Below are 18,949 nucleotides of genomic sequence, written 5' to 3'. Positions count from 1 at the left end.
TGGGAAATGGTACACAGTTTACAGAAGGGAAGTGTGGGAAATGGAACCTACTTTACAGAGGGCAAGTGTGGGAAATGGTACACACATACACACACTTTACAGCTGCCATGGGAAAGTAATAATGACACTGTGGTCAGGCAGGGGGCAGGCCAACAAGTATACATCCAGGGTGTACCCAGGGTGCCTGTTTTTCCGGCTGACATTTGACACCAGGATGCCGTTTCTGCTCACGTTCTCTTTCAATGGATGCCCCAAATGCCTGTGTTGGATTCCCTGTAACGATAGCCAGGAGGAGTCGGGATGGAAAGTTAGCCAATTTAGTGTTTTTAAATAAAGGCTCCCACAGCCCCCACCCCATGAGGCATTTTTCTGTTAATGGGAGTCTGGCGTTATACTGTTATTGTGAAACAAAATATATACAATATTTCCTACCATGGTCTGATCAATCAAGGTCAACTTACAAACTGTAATTTTGCACCCAGAGATTCGTTTTCTCTAACTTTGCTTAGAGACATTATGCATAGTTAATACTATAAGCTAAGGGTGCCATTTAAGGCCACCCCTGCGCTCACAGCCCGCGCCGGCCACCCCACAGTGTGGGGACTGATACAGGGCTGTGGGGAGAGAGTTGGGAAGTGGGATCAGTATGGGGACGTCCCTGGGCTGACAGCCTGCGCCAGTTTCCCCAGCTCTGACAGCAAACCTTGACAGCCCAAAGGGACAGGAGCTGGAGTGCACTCCGAGGCACCTCCCATGAAGCTGTCCCTTTTAGATGGCCAGTGCTGCGCTTTCAGTGCTGCCACCTGAACAACCATTCCACAGGTATGAATTTTGAAATCCACATTTAATAAAGAAATAAGCCTATATGAGGATGGTTTTTAGCAGATCTCTATTCTTTTTCAGTAGCACTGTGATAATAGCTGCTGAGAAGGATTCCAGGAGAGTCTGAGTCTCTGCTGCCTGGACTACCATGTCCATGACAAAAGGCATCAAAACATCCTTAAATTACCTGTAAAACACAGATGGAAAACCATCTTCCCACAGTGATTTATTCACCTGTAATATATTCAAGACTTTTTCAATCTCTTCTCTAGTAAAGGGGGCATCCAATTCCATCTGATCTTTATTTTCCAATTTTGGCATTTCAATCACTGAGAGAAATTTGTCTCTCTCAATAGAGTCACCTTGCAAATTTGATTTATACAGTTTGGTATATTGTTTAAAAGTATTGTCAATTTCTTATCAATTATATGTTAATTTATCAGTTAAATTAATCTGTTTTCAGATAATGTGCTGTTGTATTTATCAGACCCAGATGAGTCTTTGGCCAAACTACAGACCACACTGGTGAAATATGAGAGTTTTTGGTTACAAATTAAATCCGAAAAAAAAACAAAATTATGCCATTAACAAATTTTGATTATGACAGATACCAAAAAGGAAGTCAATTTAAATGGAAATTAGAAGGAATTAAATATTTAGGAATAATCTTATATAACTTACAAAATTGGTACACCCATCTCCCTATACTTAGAAAGATTGGAAGAATTTACCTATTACTTTAGTTAACTCTGTGAAAATGAAAGTGATTACAAGAGTGCAATACCTCTTCCAGTTGTTGCCTATACCATTGCCTTGGAATTATTTTAAGATACTGAATGTCATACAAGACAATTTCTTAGGAATAATAAAGTGTATAGGATCTCCATGGAGAAACTGACGTGGTGTGGCGGCGCACATCGGGATGCAGGTGAACCAGCTCTGCACTGTTAAGGCCGTGAAAGTGGAGCAGCTACGTCAAGATGGGGCTGCCTAACACATCCTCTCCCGTGCTCAAAAGGGCCCATCTTACCCTCACCACCCTCTTGAATCCAGCCTCAATACCTGGTCCCCATTAATCAGTTTCCAGCAGCTCTACAGTGGGTCCCGCAACTGCAAGTTGCCCATGGCCTGTGTGAGTCCCTCAGCTGCTGAGCCCCTCGCTGGTCTATGGTTGTGGTCACTGCTCATAGGGTTGTCTCCTCAGCTTCACAACGGGAAGTGTTCTCCCAGTTTCTGATGCTCTGTGCTGATCTGCTGTTTCCCCAGAGTCTGCAAAACTCGTGGCCACTGCCAAGCACAGGCACTGCCATCTTGGGACTAGACCTGTGATTGCAGGATTTTAGTTTAAAAATACTGTTGGCTCCTCTATCTGGCCATTTGATGCCTGTACAGAGCCACCGGCATTAGGTCTAGGCAGTTCAACACTCCAGAGCTGTGCCATCAATCATGGACATACATCTTCTCACTTGTCAGGAAGGCACAGCATCGACTGCACTTCCTGAGAGGACTGAAGTGAGCAAAGCGACTGCCCTCCATTATATCAACCTTCTACAGGAGCTTTATCGAGAGCATCCTGGCTGGTTGCATCACAGTGTGGTACAATTCCTGCAAAGAAATGGATTGGAGGACCATAAAGAGTGGCAGAGAGGATTACTGGACTTTCCCTCCCCCACATTGATGTGATCTACTGGGATGGTTGCCTGAAAAGGGCACGCAAAATCATGGAGGACCTCTTCCACCATGCACAAAGCATCTTTCCGCTGATCCCATCAAGAACAAAATACAGGAGAATCAGATCCAGCACCATGAGGCTGAGGAACAGCTTCTTCCCACAGGAAGTGCAAATGCTGAATGGCCAAAGAAACTGCTCACACTAACAATCTGAGAGTCTCATATTCATGAAACAATATTTTATGACAGATTATAGATACGTTTTAGGGAGATAAATTGGGGTAGGCTTTTTAGTGTAGGTCACATACAAACACTTCAAAACAGATCTTATTTAAAATACTGGAGCTCTGCTCAAGCTAGACAGTCCGGCTCCAAGAGACTTTGCAAAAGCTTTGGAGAGGGCTCAAGAGACTTCACTAATGGATTGTTGTTTTGAAAAACAACAGACAAGAGAACTCAGAGAAGTAGGTTAAGAGCCGCAGCCTGTCTGGGAGTGCTGTTTGCTGTTTTAATAAAGTCATGTGGTGCTGGAAGCCGCACCTGCGCAGTTCCTGGCCTCTCTGGGCATGCGCGGTGCCTCTAGGATTCGGGAGTTGCTAGATCGGGTGTGGGCTGTGGGGGGGCCCAAGCGGCGGTATCCCGATGTGGTCGGGGTGCCGTCGTCGGGTGTTCAGAACCGCAGCTGCACTGGAAAGGGACCGACGACATCTGAAGAGGAAGAAGACTTACCTTAACTGGGCAGCACGCAGGAGCAACTGGAAATGGAAACTAGAGAACGTAGGCCTCAAAATGAGCATTGGAATCTGGAATGGAGTCTATGTGTGCTTTTTTGGAAGGGATTGCTTATCAAATGAATAATATGTTTAAACAAATGACGCAAGGATTTTTGGAAGTGACCACTAAAATGAATACTATGTCTGAAGATATGACTGCAGTTAAGAGTAATTTTAATAAATGTATCAAATCAGTGGATACAGTGCAAGAATTTTTTTTTAATTGAAACAGCTTTTTTTTGATTGTAAAAATCAGGTTGAACATAATAAGGAAAAAATGGAGAAAGTGGAAGATTCTTTTGTGGATTGGAGAATTCAGAAAAAAGGAATTATTAAAAAAAATTGATTCACTGGAAAATCAAAGTCGAAGAAATAATGTGTGAAGATTGTGGGTCTTCCAGAAGATATTGAAGGTTCCGATCCAATAAAATTTTTTAAGAAATGGATTCCCGAGATGTTGGGCAAGGAGTTTTTTTCGGAAGGCCTAGAGTTGGACAAGGCACATAGAGCGTTGCGGAAGAAACAGCTTCCGGGACAACTGCCAAGGGTGGTTTTAATCCATTGTCTGAAATATCAGGGTAGAGAAATTATACTACAGTTGGCGGCGCAGAAAGCACGAAAAAGTCAAACTCCAATGATGACTCAAAATAACAGAGTATTTTTTAATGCAGATCTGAGTCAGGAGATTATTAGGTGACGTCGGGAATTCAATTCGGCGAAAGAAGTGTTGTGGCGGAAGGGTTACAAATTTGCTTTTCGTTATCCTGCAGTGTTAAAAGTCTTTTATGGTAATTCTTTGAAAATGACCATGATGCATTAATCTTTGCTAATTCACTAACAGAGTTGAGAGGAAATGGTCGATTTTCGCCGCTGTCACCTAAAAGGAAGACAAATGGAAATGGCAACGGGATTGGGAAGAATGGGAGAAATGGGAAGAATGGAAAGAAATAAGTGTTAATTCTAAGTCTTATTGACACTGAAGACCCGGAACAATCATTGGGATTGGAGTCAATGGGTTGAATATATTGATTATGTTGATGCGAATAATGTATTTCTGGCTGGAGGGGTGGATGGCACTGAAATCTTGGATAGTCATCTGACATTTGTGGATTCACCACACCCAGTTTTTTTAGGGCGTTACTACCAATGGGTAGTTTTTTTTTGGTCAATAAAAAATTTTGTTTTGAAATTTATTTTTAATTTTTAAAAAATATTTAGGGGAGGGATAGTGATTTTAAGATATTATAAGGGGAGCGATTTGTAGTGAGTGATTATAATGTTAATTCATAGGGATGTCTAATCTGAAATTTGCAACTTTTAATGTTCAGGGGTTAAATAACCCGATAAAGCGAAAATGAGTTTTGGCTTATATTAAGAAAATAAAAATTGATATTGCTTTTTAGCAAGAAACACAGAACAAGGTGGGACCTTAAGGGACAGCTGTGGTCCATGGGACCATCAGGTTTATATTTAGACTTGTTAACATCTCGTGCCTTTCAGCAGGGGACCCAGCTGATCAACTTGCCGTCTCTTGGCACTCAGTACCACTAGCATGCCACCCCTTTGGTAAGTCTGTGCACTGAACTGACAGTGGCAGTTCGCATTACCGTGCTGGGCACCCGCTCAGCCCACTACAAGGGTAAATTAATATTGAGTTACAAGTATCAAATAATAATAACAATGTATATATGAACTCATGTTAAAAAAAATCCTAAACTAAGAATTAACCTCTACCCTTTGAGGGCTGCTGGCCAAGGAGTAAACTACTAATAACAACAATGGGTTCATGAAAAAAAAGACCAAAAATAATTAATCTACAAGCTTTGAAAGTAATTGAGAAAAGGAACCCAAAGAGAAAGTTAAGATGCATTGCAATAGTAGAATATGTTTTTCTAGAGACAGACATATCATCACATCTGACAACCTCTGAGTACGAGTGGGAAGGAAAGTGTCTTTCTATCTCAGCAAAATGGCCCTTCTTGCAATGAGGGAAGTAAAAGCCACTACATAGGATTGTGAAAAAGTCAACATTAAATCCATTGGCCCACTCACTCCAAAAATAGCAATGAAAGGGCAAGGAGTCAAGTTAATATTAAGAACTAATGATAAAGTACAAAATACCCAATGCTGAAATATAAGAGACACAGTATCCTTCCTCAGATATGCATTAATCACATTTAGTAGAGAAGTTAGGATAAAACTTAGCTAGCAGAAACTTGGAAAAGTGTGCCCAAAGGACTACTTTAAATTGAATTAATGAATGCTAGCTCAAAGAGATGAGTGAACACATTTCAAAAAAGAATCTCATGTAGTTTCGGAAAATGGTTGCTGAAAGTCTTGTTCCCATATTTGATCAAAGAAGTTTGCAGCAGATGATGAGAGTAGTGGGCATTCTGCAGTAATGCTCATCCGGACATGCTTCTGTGTGCACCAAAATTCAACATCTAAAAAATTGGTCACAACAAGCTAATTTTCAACTGCTATCTTAATCTATTTTTTCCACTGCAGCATTATATCGGTCTATACCACCTTCTCCTCCCAAAAGCAGCCTGTGAACTTCATAACCCTTAAATCTCTTTAACTGCCTCTGCATTATCTATACTTTTTTCTATTGTTCACTGATCCGAATACTCACCCAATTCCACTCCCACCACAAATCAGCTCAAATGCCTTGCTTCTAATTGTTCACCTAGTTTGCTGTGGGCCCTCTTGGATTTCATAGTTTTTGTTTCAATGATCATATTCCCAATGATCTGCTCATCTCTACGATTCCCTCAAAATTTAGAAATTGGAACCCTATCCCATTCAAAACTACACTCTTAATCTATTTCATTCCTGTATAATCATCCTCAACCATTCTTTCCATTCTCACATTTATTGATATCACTTCTCAAACATATTCTGTCACAATAGCAAAAACAAAGTTATAAAAATAAATTATTTCTGATTATAAATGATTTACCATTAATCTTTTGTCAAATAATTTTCAAGATCTAGGCGGGGGGCATGATAAGATGGCGTAGAGTCTAGACGTGCAATCTCGACCTCTCTGGCCAGACTTTTAAATACCTGTTTTTTAACCCGTTGTTTTCAAGTTTAAACTTTTTAAACGTTAGTTTAAAGTATAAAGGAATTATTATGGCCACTAACGGTAAAAAGACTAAACCTCATTCATAAGAAGTTATATTTTCGAAGTGCTGAAGATTTGGAGCCTAGATACAGCCCCAGGCTCAATCTCTTCATTGTCTAAGCCCCAAAGATTGCCGGTGGGGGCTGAAAAAATATATATCTATTGTTCACCAGATGAAGGATGGTGCTAGAATTACCCATTCTCCGGAAGAAGGTGCATGTTCCCAAGAAGTGGACCCTGATTTGGAAAGCCTTTTGATTCCAATGGAGGGAGCATGCAGGAAGACGACTCCATTGTTGGAAATGCATCAGGTATCATTTCAATCTGAAGAAATAGTTTTTCTTCGTGAATTGATGAAAAAATGAGATAAGGGGAGAGACCAGCGGCGACTCCCTGAGGAAATCGGAGTGCTGTCACTGGGAGTCCAGACCCGCAGTAAAACTTTTAAAATGCCTTCTGTTGAGTTGCAGCAGGAGCTGCAGTTACCTTGTTCTGCCACTATGTCAGAGAGAGCAGAGCTGAGATTTACTGAATCACAGTGTATGCAATTAAATGAAGTTATTCAAGCTGTTATAAAACCTTTGTTGACATCTCAAATGAATGAAATGGCTCAAATGAATGCTGGTAAAAGTTCAGAATTAAGTACGGTTAAGACACGTGTGGATGCATCTTATAAAGAATTTTTAAAATTTCAGACTGCTTTTTTGGATTGTAAACAACAAGTGACTTCTAACACAGAAAAAGTGTTGAAGGTGGAAAAATCAATCATAGAATTAGGAGAACGTGAGAAGGAGCTAGAAAGAAAAACAGATTATTTGGAGAATCAAAGCAGAAGGAATAATGTGAAAATTGTTGGTTTGCCAGAAGGTATAGAAGGACAAGATTCTCTTCATTTCTTTAAAGATTGGATTCCACAAATATTAGGGCAAGCATTTTTTTCTGGGGAATTGGCACTGGAAAGAGCCCATAGAGCTTTAAGAAGAACACCCTCACCTGGTCAACCACCAAGTCCGGTAGTAATTCGATCTTTGAGTTATTTGGACAGAGAAGCAATACTTCGACTTGCAGTACAAAATGCAAGACAACGACAAACCCCATTATTGATTCAGAATAGCAGAGTCTTTTTTTTTATCCTGATTTGAGTCAAGAGGTCATTCAACGTCAACGTCAATTCAATCCAGTTAAAGAAGTTTTGTGACATAAAGGTTACAAGTCTACTTTTCGTTACCCTACAGTGTTGAAGGTGTTTTATGGAGACTGTCAATTTCGGTTGTTTGAAACTGATCGTGAAGCAATGATTTTTGCTGATTCATTGCCAGATATAAGAAGAGAAAGACGTAGCCCACCATTATCTCCTAAAGAAAAATCTGGTTGCTCGTAAACGGAAGAAATGGCAGAAATGGGAAAAACGGGAATGGAAAGAGTCTACCTCCTTCTGAAATAGGATCTTCGAGATTGGAATCTTCTGGATGAAAAGAAGAATTTTCTTATTTTATTTTTTCTTTTGTTATTATGATATTTTGATGTTATTGACTGTTGGCTGGTGGGAGAGATTTGCACTAAGTTCTTTACTAGTCATCAGCCACTGGTGGGTGACCTACACCCAATTTTTCTTTAGGGGATTACTACCTTTTGGTAGTATTTTTTGAGGGGGGGATTTTTTTTTTTCAGTTTTTAATTTGTGTTTTTTTTTATTGGAGGGCCTATATACATTGATTTGAGTTTTTATATAAAGATATTATTGGTATTTAGTAATAATAGTAGATATGTCAAAGCTGAGGTTTGCTACTTTTAATGTTCAAGGATTAAATAGTATGATTAAACATAAGCGAGTCTTGGCATATATTAAGAAAATGAAAATTGATATTGTCTTTTTACAAGAAACACATTTGAATGTGAAGGAAAACGTGAAATTAAAAAGGGACTGGGTTGGGCATATATATTCTTCATTTAATTCTACAGCTAAAGGTGTAGCAATTTTGATACATAAAAATTTATCTTTTGAATTACAATCAATGGAGGAAAAGGCAGGATGTATTCTTAAATTGAATTGTAAGATTTTAAGTGAATTTTGGACTTTACTTAATATTTATGCCCCAAATGCAGATGATTAAATATTTATTTTGGATGCATTTTTATGTTTGGGTCAGGCTAATGATAATATTTTAGTTGGTGGTGATTTTAATTGTGTTTTGGAACCTTTATTAGATAAATGTCCAAAGTTAAAAAATCCAAGATGGCAATTCAAGTCCAAGCGTTGATGAAAGATCTTAATTTAGTAGATATTTGGAGACATCTTAATCCAACAGAGAAAGATTTTTCCTTTTATTCATCTAGACATGAATCATTTTCAAGGATTGACTTCTTATTAGTATCAGCACATTTACAAGGGAAAATACAAGCGGAATATAAAAGTAGCGTGATTTCAGATCATTCTCTGTTAAATTTTACATATGAAACTTCTAAGAAAATTCAAATAACTTATCGTTGGAGATTTAATACAATGTTGTTAAAAATATGAAATTTATTGATTTTTTGAAAAAAATAATTTTTTTTTAAAGAAAATTCTAATTCTGTTCAAAGTAAGTTTGTATTATGGGATGCTATGAAAGCCTATTTGAGAGGAAAAATAGTTATACTTCTAAAATAAAAAAGAATCGATTAAATCAGAGTCTTGAATTAGAGAAACCAGATCGATGAGTTAGAAAAAGAATTATCTAAATTGAAATTGAAATATAATACTTTGCAATCTTATCAATTTGAATGTGTGATTAATAGGACTAACCAACGGTATTATGAATGGGGAGAGAAAGCACATAAGGTCGTGGCATGGCAATTAAAGAAAGAACAGATATCGAGGACTATTAATGCTGTTAGATGGAATTCTTTTATTACTTATAAACCTTGTGATATTAATGATGAATTTTATTCATTTTATAAAAAGTTATATACATCTGAAGGAAAGCAGGAAACTGGATCGATTGATCTTTTTTTTATCACAGTTGAATTTACCGATATTAGAGGATGGAGATATACTGGAGTTAGAAGAACATTTACTGATTTGGAAATTAAAATGGCTATGCTGGAAATCCTGAATGGTAAATCGCCTGGTGATGATGGATTTTTGGTTGAATTTTATAAATTTTTTAATGATGATTTATCTACAGTGTTTGGGGATGTATTACGTCAAGTTGGAGAACCTGAGTCTTGTTCTAGTGCTTTAATTACAGTAATTCCTAAAAAAGAGAGATCCTTTGAAAGTATCTTCATATAGATCAATTTCGTTGTTAAATGTAGATTATAAAATAATAGCTAAAATATTAGCGAATAGATTGGCTACATTTTTACCAAAGTTGATTCATATTGATCAAACAGGTTTTATAAAGAATAGATATCCTTCAGATAACATTTTGCACGTGATTAGTTTGATTAATAGATTTTGACAATCTTCAGATCATCTGATGGTGATATCCTTAGATGCAGAAAAAGTATTTGATAGAGTTGAGTGGAATTTTTTGTTTAAAGTTTTGGAGAAATTTAAGTTTGGTCCTTTTTTATTGTTGGATTAGGGCTCTATATAGTAAACCGGTAGCTAGAGTATTGATGAATGGTTGGATTTCGGAATCTTTTAAGTTAACTCGATCAACTCATCAAGGTTGTCCTTTATCACCAGCTTTGTTTGTGTTAGTGATTGAACCTTTAGCACAGTTGATAAGACAAAATACACAGATACAAGGTATGAAAGTTTTAGATGAGGAGTATAAAATTAATTTATTTGCTGATGATGTATTGATGTATTTAATAAACCCAGCTCAGTCATTTTTGCATTTGAAGGAATGTTTAATACAATATGGATGTCTTTCTGGATATAAAGTTAATTGGGAAAAAAGAAAAATATTACCAGTAAGTGGAGATTATTCAGTTTATAAGAATATTATTAATTTGAAATGGACTGATCAAATTAAATATCTGGGTGTAATTTTGAATGTTAATTATCAATATTTATATAAATTAAATTATGCTCCATTAATGAAAAAAATTAAAACTGATTTGATTAAATGGAAAGATTTACCTATTAATTTAATGAGAAGGATAAATAAAATTAAGATGAATATCTTTCCACGTATACAATATTTGCTTCAATCTATTCCGTATTTGCTTGATACATTTTTTTTTCGAGATTTAAATAAAATGGTTAGGGAGTTTTTATGGAGGGGTAAATTTTCGAGAGTAGCTTTGAATAAATTAACTTGGAAATATGAGTTGGGGGACTACGTTTACCACATTTTCAAAATTATTATGAGGCAGCCCAACTTAAATTTATTAGTTCATTGATTGATTTGGTACAGCCTCCTAGTTGGGCTAAAATTGAGATGGCCAGTATTTCTGAATTTGAAATACATCAATTTTTGTTTAGGTGGAAAATGAATTTGTTACAATATAATGTGCCTATACTAAAACATTTAATGAAGTTATGGATAAAGAAAAATAAAATTATAGGTTCTAGGAGTAAATTATTGGCTTTGACTCCGTTGTATAATAATCAACATTTCTTTTCAACACATAATCAAAGTTTATTGCATTGGAGATTTCAAGGTGTGAAAAATTTAGGAGATTGTTTTAAAGAGGGTAAGTTTTTATCTTTTAATCAGATGAGGGAAGATTTTGGTATTGATAAGAATTCTTTATTTCTTTATTATCAAATTCGATCTTTGGTAAAATGTATGTTTGGTAGAGATATCTTCTTTCTTTGGCTTGGCTTCGCGGACGAAGATTTATGGAGAGGGTAAAAAGTCCACGTCAGCTGCAGGCTCGTTTGTGGCTGACAAGTCCGATGCGGGACAGGCAGACACGATTGCAGCGGTTGCAGGGGAAAATTGGTTGGTTGGGGTTGGGTGTTGGGTTTTTCCTCCTTTGCCTTTTGTCAGTGAGGTGGGCTCTGCGGTCTTCTTCAAAGGAGGTTGCTGCCCGCCAAACTGTGAGGCGCCAAGATGCACGGTTTGAGGCGTTATCAGCCCACTGGCGGTGGTCAATGTGGCAGGCACCAAGAGATTTCTTTAGGCAGTCCTTGTACCTTTTCTTTGGTGCACCTCTGTCACGGTGGCCAGTGGAGAGCTCGCCATATAACACGATCTTGGGGAGGCGATGGTCCTCCATTCTGGAGACGTGACCCATCCAGCGCAGCTGGATCTTCAGCAGCGTGGACTCGATGCTGTCGACCTCTGCCATCTCGAGTACTTCGACGTTAGGGATGTAAGCGCTCCAATGGATGTTGAGGATGGAGCGGAGACAACGCTGGTGGAAGCGTTCTAGGAGCCGTAGGTGGTGCCGGTAGAGGACCCATGATTCGGAGCCGAACAGGAGTGTGGGTATGACAACGGCTCTGTATACGCTTATCTTTGTGAGATTTTTCAGTTGGTTGTTTTTCCAGACTCTTTTGTGTAGTCTTCCAAAGGCGCTATTTGCCTTGGCGAGTCTGTTGTCTATCTCATTGTCGATCCTTGCATCTGATGAAATGGTGCAGCCGAGATAGGTAAACTGGTTGACCGTTTTGAGTTTTGTGTGCCCGATGGAGATGTGGGGGGGCTGGTAATCATGGTGGGGAGCTGGCTGATGGAGGACCTCAGTTTTCTTCAGGCTGACTTCCAGGCCAAACATTTTGGCAGTTTCCGCAAAGCAGGACGTCAAGCGCTGAAGAGCTGGCTCTGAATGGGCAACTAAAGCGGCATCATCTGCAAAGAGTAGTTCACGGACAAGTTTCTCTTGTGTCTTGGTGTGAGCTTGCAGGCGCCTCAGATTGAAGAGACTGCCATCCGTGCGGTACCGGATGTAAACAGCGTCTTCATTGTTGGGGTCTTTCATGGCTTGGTTCAGCATCATGCTGAAGAAGATTGAAAAGAGGGTTGGTGCGAGAACACAGCCTTGCTTCACGCCATTGTTAATGGAGAAGGGTTCAGAGAGCTCATTGCTGTATCTGACCCGACCTTGTTGGTTTTCGTGCAGTTGGATAATCATGTTGAGGAACTTTGGGGGACATCCGATGCGCTCTAGTATTTGCCAAAGCCCTTTCCTGCTCACGGTGTCGAAGGCTTTGGTGAGGTCAACAAAGGTGATGTAGAGTCCTTTGTTTTGTTCTCTGCACTTTTCTTGGAGCTGTCTGAGGGCAAAGACCATGTCAGTAGTTCCTCTGTTTGCGCGAAAGCCGCACTGTGATTCTGGGAGAATATTCTCGGCGACACTAGGTATTATTCTATTTAGTAGAATCCTAGCGAAGATTTTGCCTGCAATGGAGAGCAACGTGATTCCCCTGTAGTTTGAGCAGTCTGATTTCTCACCTTTGTTTTTGTACAGGGTGATGATGGTGGCATCACGAAGATCCTGAGGCAGTTTACCTTGGACCGACCTAGGAGGGGAGGCAGGCCCCTCCAGCCCGGGTAAGAAACCTGCATAGGAGAAGGCCACTCCGATATAAAACCTACGACCCAAGGACCTCGCTGGTAGAGATATGATTTTATCTAAAATGACTAAATTTGAGACTTCTCTTATGAAGGTACCAGAGAAGGGTTATATTTCATTTATGTATCAATTATTACAGGATGGTATGGATAAAAAGGGTTGGGATAGATCTAAAATTAAATGGGAAGTGGATATTGGTTTTATTTTTTCTGAAGAGGATTGGTTAGATATTTGTTATGATAGTGTAACTAGATTGATAAATGCACTTTATGCAATGATTAGTTACAATTTTTTACATCAATTATATTTGTCACCTGAAAAATTTTAAAAATACGGTTTTAATGAATCAGATTTGTGTTTTAGATGTGGTGATACGGTTGGAACTTTTTTTCATGCTGTTTGGTTATGTATACATATACTATCTTTTTGGAAGATAATTCAATTGTTTTTAGAATACTTGTATAAGATTAAAATAGTTTTAGATCCAACAGTATTTTTATTGGGTAGTTTGCAACCTCTGAAAGGTTTGGGATTAGATAAATTCCAGCTTGCTTTTGTATATTTAGCTTTATCCGTAGTGAAAAAATGTATTGCTAGTATGTGGAAAGATACAAATATGATTCATATTAATAGATGGCATAATGAGATGAAATATTGTTTAATATTGGAAAAAAATTATATATGTTTTGCATGATAATAATAATTTTTTTATTAATAAGTGGCTGTTGTACTCAGAATATTTACATTTCAATTTATATTGATTAGATTTTAACATGTATATTTAACTTTTTCTTTAATATTCTTTTTTTATGGCTCTCCTTAGGAGAGCTGGCTGAAGGGGGGGGGGTTTCTTTTCTTTTTTTTAATATATATATATATATATAATATATAAAACGTTCATGTTCATGTTCAATTGTTGTATATGTCATATATTATTTGTTTTTTGAACAAGTAAATAAAGTTTCAAAAAAAAAAGATCTAGCCATTGCATTTATTTGCCCAAATCTCATTGCAAAGTTGGTAGGGAGCCCCCTTTGTTGAATTTCTGTAATTCTTTTGGAATTAACACTCTCACAGTGCTGTTAGACTGGAGTTCCAGGATTCAAATCCAGCAACAATGTAGGATCAGCAATATAATTCTAAATCAGGATAATGCACAATTTGGAGGGGATTCTGCACCTACTTCCTTCAACCTTTTAGTGGTAAATGGTTTATGCCTGTAAGTGCTGTTGGAATAGCCTGGATGACCTCATTTCTCATTACCATTTAAGAGGCATTTCCTGTGCCGGGTTCTAATCATACATTTTTATTTCATCCACTACAATCCCTCCTCTCTGGATTATACATTTCCTTTGTTATAAGATTATTGGCATTGATAAACTGTCTGTGGAGCAGGAGAAGTTTGCACAAATTAGCAGCTCATAACTCGTGAGGGAAACAAAAAAAATCTGCAAATGCTGGCATCCAGGGCACTATACAACAGTGCTGTAGAAACTCAGCAGGTCACGTAGTTTCCATAGGAAGTAAAGGAAGTTGATGTTTTGGTCCTGAGCACTTCTTCGGGAGTGATTTCCTGAATTTCTGAATATTTTCGTGCCCACTCCTGAAAAAGGGCCCAGGCCTGTTACATCAACTGCTTTATATTTCCTATGAATGCTGTGTGACCTGCTGAATTTCTCTAGCATATTTGTGTACTGCAGTTCATAATGAGTGATGCCCTGCAATTACTTTTACTGAAAATGCAATTATTACCCAAAATACTTTGGTGATAATGCAGTAATTCAAATATTCAAGTTTTCCATTTAAAAATTATGACCATGCATATATTGCTGATATAAATATTAATTTACAAGTAGAAGTTCATAGATTAGGCAAATGAGCAAAATGATATCAAATAAATTTCAAAATAACCAAATGTCACTTGATCTATTTTGGACTTAAAGGATCAAGAAGGATTTTTTGCAAGGAGTAATGGGCATCCAAAGAGATTTTGGGTTCATGTACAAAGTACTTTCAAATGTCACAGACTGGGACAGAAAATAATTAAGAAGTTTAATAGAATGTTGCCTTTGCTACCAAATGGTCATCATGGTTATCCCTTGTGGTCAAGGATGATGGCCTTCGTTCCGTTGATCCACAGAGCAAGATACCATGTGTGCATTTGTTTCACGTGTACTTGATGCTGCACTCCAAGAAGCACACAATACTTCAAAAATCAACCAACTAATTCCAATGGCATGAAAACCATGACGACTGGAACTGATGGATTTGTTGCAGCCTTCGGCTGAGTGCTTTGATTTCAAGATACCAAACATGAAAGAAGCTAAACATATATTTTTGCCAAGAATAGAGTGTATAGTAGAAAAATTAGGGCCAGCCCTTTCTGGAGTGAACATTAATTTGCTTTTTTCATGCACTCCATGGGAACTGCTATTGAGGACTTGGTTGAATTGTTCTTTGTCAGGAACCTCACTCTCAAACTTACCTCCATGGGTGACCTTACCAGGAGCATAGTTCTAGATGGCATCACTCTAGGGATTATAGGACCATACAAATGGATGTCATACATGTCAAAAGTAGATCAAATCAGCAAAACTGTTTCCAGTTCTGGGTACCCCGTCTAGACACTTTGGAAGCAAAGCAGCTTAGGTTGGGCAAATAAATATTACCTGACAGAAGCATTCCAATGTTTTCAGTTTTTAAGATTTACAGCAGTGCCTGTTTTTGCTTTCAGTTTTTCAAGGATTAAATTACTTACAGATGTTACGTAATCTCAGGTATTATTCACATGAGTTTTGAAATTTCATGAGTGCTTTGATTTCAAGATACCAAACATGAAAGAAGCTAAACATATATTTTTGCCAAGAATAGAGTGTATAGTAGAAAAATTAGGGCCAGCCCTTTCTGGAGTGAACATTAATTTGTTTTTTTCATGCACTCCATGGGAACTGCTGATCTGCAGTTCTCTTTCATTAACAGCAATGGTAATGGGGATAATTGTTCTTTTATAAAAATTAGATTGTCATATTTTTTTTCACAAAACATATTTTAAAATAAAGGTAAAAACAGGGAGGCCATGGATTAACTACCGAATTTCAGAGCAGGCTCAAGGAACTAAAGAGCAGTACAATGGCCGTGCAGGTGGGGAAATTGTGCAGAGTCCTGTTCAATGGGGGGAGGTTAGGTATACTTTCTATACACATAAAAAAGAATCATCACTTTAATCAGGAATGGGGATGCCCAGAGGCAAAACTCAATAAAAATCAATGTATATTTACAAGTAACAACAAAAATGTGTGAAATAACAATTGCTATTTCTTGAGTTATTTAACTACCAAATTGAACCAAGTAAAACATTTTGTTATCTGGAGGATTGCATACAATTTTAAACCCATGAAATGTGTAATAACCTCAAGGGGCATATTACAGATGCAATGGAAACAAGCCAGTGAGGAGAATAAAGCTAAGTTTACAAAATTGAATGATTAAATATAAGGAAATCCAGACAAGGAAGAATAATTGTTAATGATGTCGCATATTATCCAAAAATGAAATCACAGGACACATTCATGTAAAGAGCAATAGAAATCTGGAACATGCTCCACCAAAAGGAGACATATGATGAGTAAGATGACATTTGCGTCTTTTGATCATTAGACTCTGAAACCTACTCTTGAAAAATCTCCTTAAAAGAAATCTGAAATCATTTATTTTCATCGTCAGCTTTTGTTTTGCGACAGATGTCGCTGGTCATTGTGCCTCTGCAGCACTTTGGGGAACTTTGCAACATGAAATGGCAATCCTTTCCACATTTAGCACAGGAAATCATAATCTTGTAAATTTCTCGGATTATATTGCTTATCAGAATGCGAAGAGGGAGGGTGGAATGTGGAGGCATTTGAAGCAGGGCCATTTAAAATGATGTTCTTGCCAGCGTCATTGGGGCTGTCCTCAAGCCTCGAACGAACCTCCCCTGGCAGCAACAATTCAGAAATAATTTAGCCCCGAACTTCACCTTAGAAAAGGAAAAAAAATGAACAACCTTTCTCCCCCGTTATTAACACAACCTGGCACGGAGTTCTTTGCGTGATTTAGCCCTAAGCAGTAAACGGAACGTTATAAATCTACTAGTATTTCAGTTTTCCTCGACATCTGACATGTTTGCAGATACGTGTGTTATGCATTCACGTTGCACGTGTTCACACCGAGGAGCGGTGCACTTTGCAACTGGATGAACTTGAACCTTGAATGTGGCGGGGTGACCGGAGAAGGGGAGCGGACCCCGTGCACGGGCTCGAACCGGGAAGGGAAGCAGTGCAATTTCGCCCCACTGGGCGATTCATCAGCCGCCTCATCCCACGGGACCCCGACGGCCCCACTGGGCGATTCATCAGCCGTCTCATCCCACGGGACCCCGACGGCCCCACTGGGCGATTCATCAGCCGTCTCATCCCACGGGACCCCGACGGCCCCACTGGGGGATTCATCAGCCGCCTCATCCCACGGGACCCCGACGGCCCCACTGGGCGATTCATCAGCCGTCTCATCCCACGGGACCCCGACGGCCCCACTGGGCGATTCATCAGCCGTCTCATCCCACGGGACCCCGACGGCCCCACTGGGGGATTCATCAGCCGCCTGAGCCCCAAGAACATTTAATATTAAATAACAATCTTGACAGCGCTCCGCCGTACTCACCCGGGTTGAGTCACGCCCTCGACCTGCGCCATCCCTCCGGGATCCCGCGCCGCACTCGCCCCACCCCGCCAGCAGAGCTCGAGCCACTCCCCTTACCCCCACCCCCGCCCCCCCCCCCCCCTTCTTGAGCCTTTGTCAGGCCGCGCGTGCCCGACCGTTGGCCGCGAGCTCTTCCCCGCGCGGACTTGCCGGCTGACGAGCGAAGGGGATGCGGAAATCAGCGGCGTCCCGCGGCTCAGCTTCGTGGGGCAGGGGGGCTCGCCGAGAAGGGCACGTCCGATGAAATGTGCAGATGCAAACCTGCTGATGAAAGGCAGAGGGGACGAAGATCAGTCCAATGAAAGGATTAGCCGCTCTCCTCGCCGAAAGCGGTAAGAAATAAACTGGTCGTCTCGTAAATATCCCCCCCCCCCCCATAAACGTTCAACGCAAGGGGCAAAAGCTACTTTGAGGGGGGGGGGAAGTATTTTTGACAATGAAATACTCACAGAGACGTTGCATTGAGAAGAGAGGGGGTTGTAAACTGGAAAACCGACAGGACCCTGAGCTGGAACGGTTGCCCTGACAACCCCAACAACAGTGACGTCGTCATCCGTCAGCTGCGTGTCAGCCACTGTGACATCCGGCCAGTGCGTCCCTGCCGACCCCCCTCGTCATCTGGGCCGTTTCAACTAGTCGCCCGAGGGTCTCTCGGCCCGCTCCCATTTGTCTGGCTCCAGAATGATCCTTCCCAGGCCCGACTTTTAAATCCGACCATTGGAAGGCAAAGGGTCGCCTCCTGGGAGAGACCCTGCGCAGCTTGAAGCTGAAGGCTCCATTCGCACGCGTTCTGTCATATGAACGCGTTTTTAAGCGTGTGTGTAAAAAAAAAGTCTGATCACATTGGAGGATGAAAGTCAAGGAGAAAGAGGCGAGTTTCTGTAAAAGACTTTTCCCATCTCTCTCAGACCCTAATGTGTCTGATATTAAACTTTTCAAACTGCATGAGTTTTTCAAGCACTGCTGGGACCAAGGAAAGCTGCCTCATGGCCTTCGTGATGCCATCATCATCACCCTGTACAAAAACAAAGACAAGAAATCAGACTGCTCAAACTACAGGAGAATCACGCTGCTCTCCATTGCAGGCAAAGTCTTCGCTAGGATTCTCCTAAATAGAATAATACCTAGTGTCGCCGAGAATATTCTCCCAGAATCACAGTGCGGCTTTCGCGCAAACAGAGGAACTACTGACACGGTCTTTGCCCTCAGACAGCTTCAAGAAAAGTGCAGAGAACAAAACAAAGGACTCTACATCACCTTTGTTGACCTCACCAAAGCCTTCAACACCTTGAGCAGGAAAGGGCTTTGGCAAATACTAGAGCGCCTCGGATGCCCCCCCAAAGTTCCTCAACATGGTTAT

The 18,949-nt window shown here is 39.8% G+C and overlaps 2 protein-coding genes across 18 annotated transcripts in view; one reads left to right on the top strand and one right to left on the bottom strand.

Moving 5' to 3' along the window:
* gra (granulito) overlaps nucleotides 1–18,157 on the bottom strand; it is a 97,516-nt gene extending 79,359 nt beyond the window's left edge. For 7 of the 10 annotated variants that reach the window (XM_069921950.1, XM_069921956.1, XM_069921952.1 and 4 more), the window contains exons 1-2: nucleotides 18,039–18,157; nucleotides 17,740–17,853 (exon numbers count right to left, since the gene is read on the bottom strand). In XM_069921950.1, the coding sequence (XP_069778051.1) occupies nucleotides 17,740–17,853; nucleotides 18,039–18,142 (218 nt within the window). In that variant the 5' untranslated portion in view covers nucleotides 18,143–18,157. Of the gene's footprint in view, nucleotides 1–17,550; nucleotides 17,854–18,038 lie in introns of those variants that run through there. The other 3 variants (XM_069921951.1, XM_069921959.1, XM_069921960.1) reach the window with 3 other exon arrangements.
* The window catches only part of LOC138755617 (deubiquitinase OTUD6B-like), a 295,429-nt gene continuing 294,155 nt past the window's right edge, over nucleotides 17,676–18,949 (top strand). For all 8 annotated transcript variants that reach the window (XR_011352424.1, XR_011352425.1, XR_011352426.1 and 5 more), the window contains exon 1: nucleotides 17,676–17,921. Coding sequence is in view for 5 of the 8 variants with exons in the window: in XM_069921931.1 (XP_069778032.1) it covers nucleotides 17,830–17,921 (92 nt within the window). In the remaining 3 variants the exon portion in view is untranslated. The remainder of the gene's footprint in view (nucleotides 17,922–18,949) is intronic.

This window comes from Narcine bancroftii, chromosome 2 (assembly GCF_036971445.1).
Source record: "Narcine bancroftii isolate sNarBan1 chromosome 2, sNarBan1.hap1, whole genome shotgun sequence".
In the NCBI taxonomy this organism is placed as follows: Eukaryota; Metazoa; Chordata; class Chondrichthyes; order Torpediniformes; family Narcinidae; genus Narcine; species Narcine bancroftii.
The sequence above is the reverse complement of the archived record's forward strand: the minus strand, read 5'-3'. Positions and strand labels throughout refer to the sequence as shown.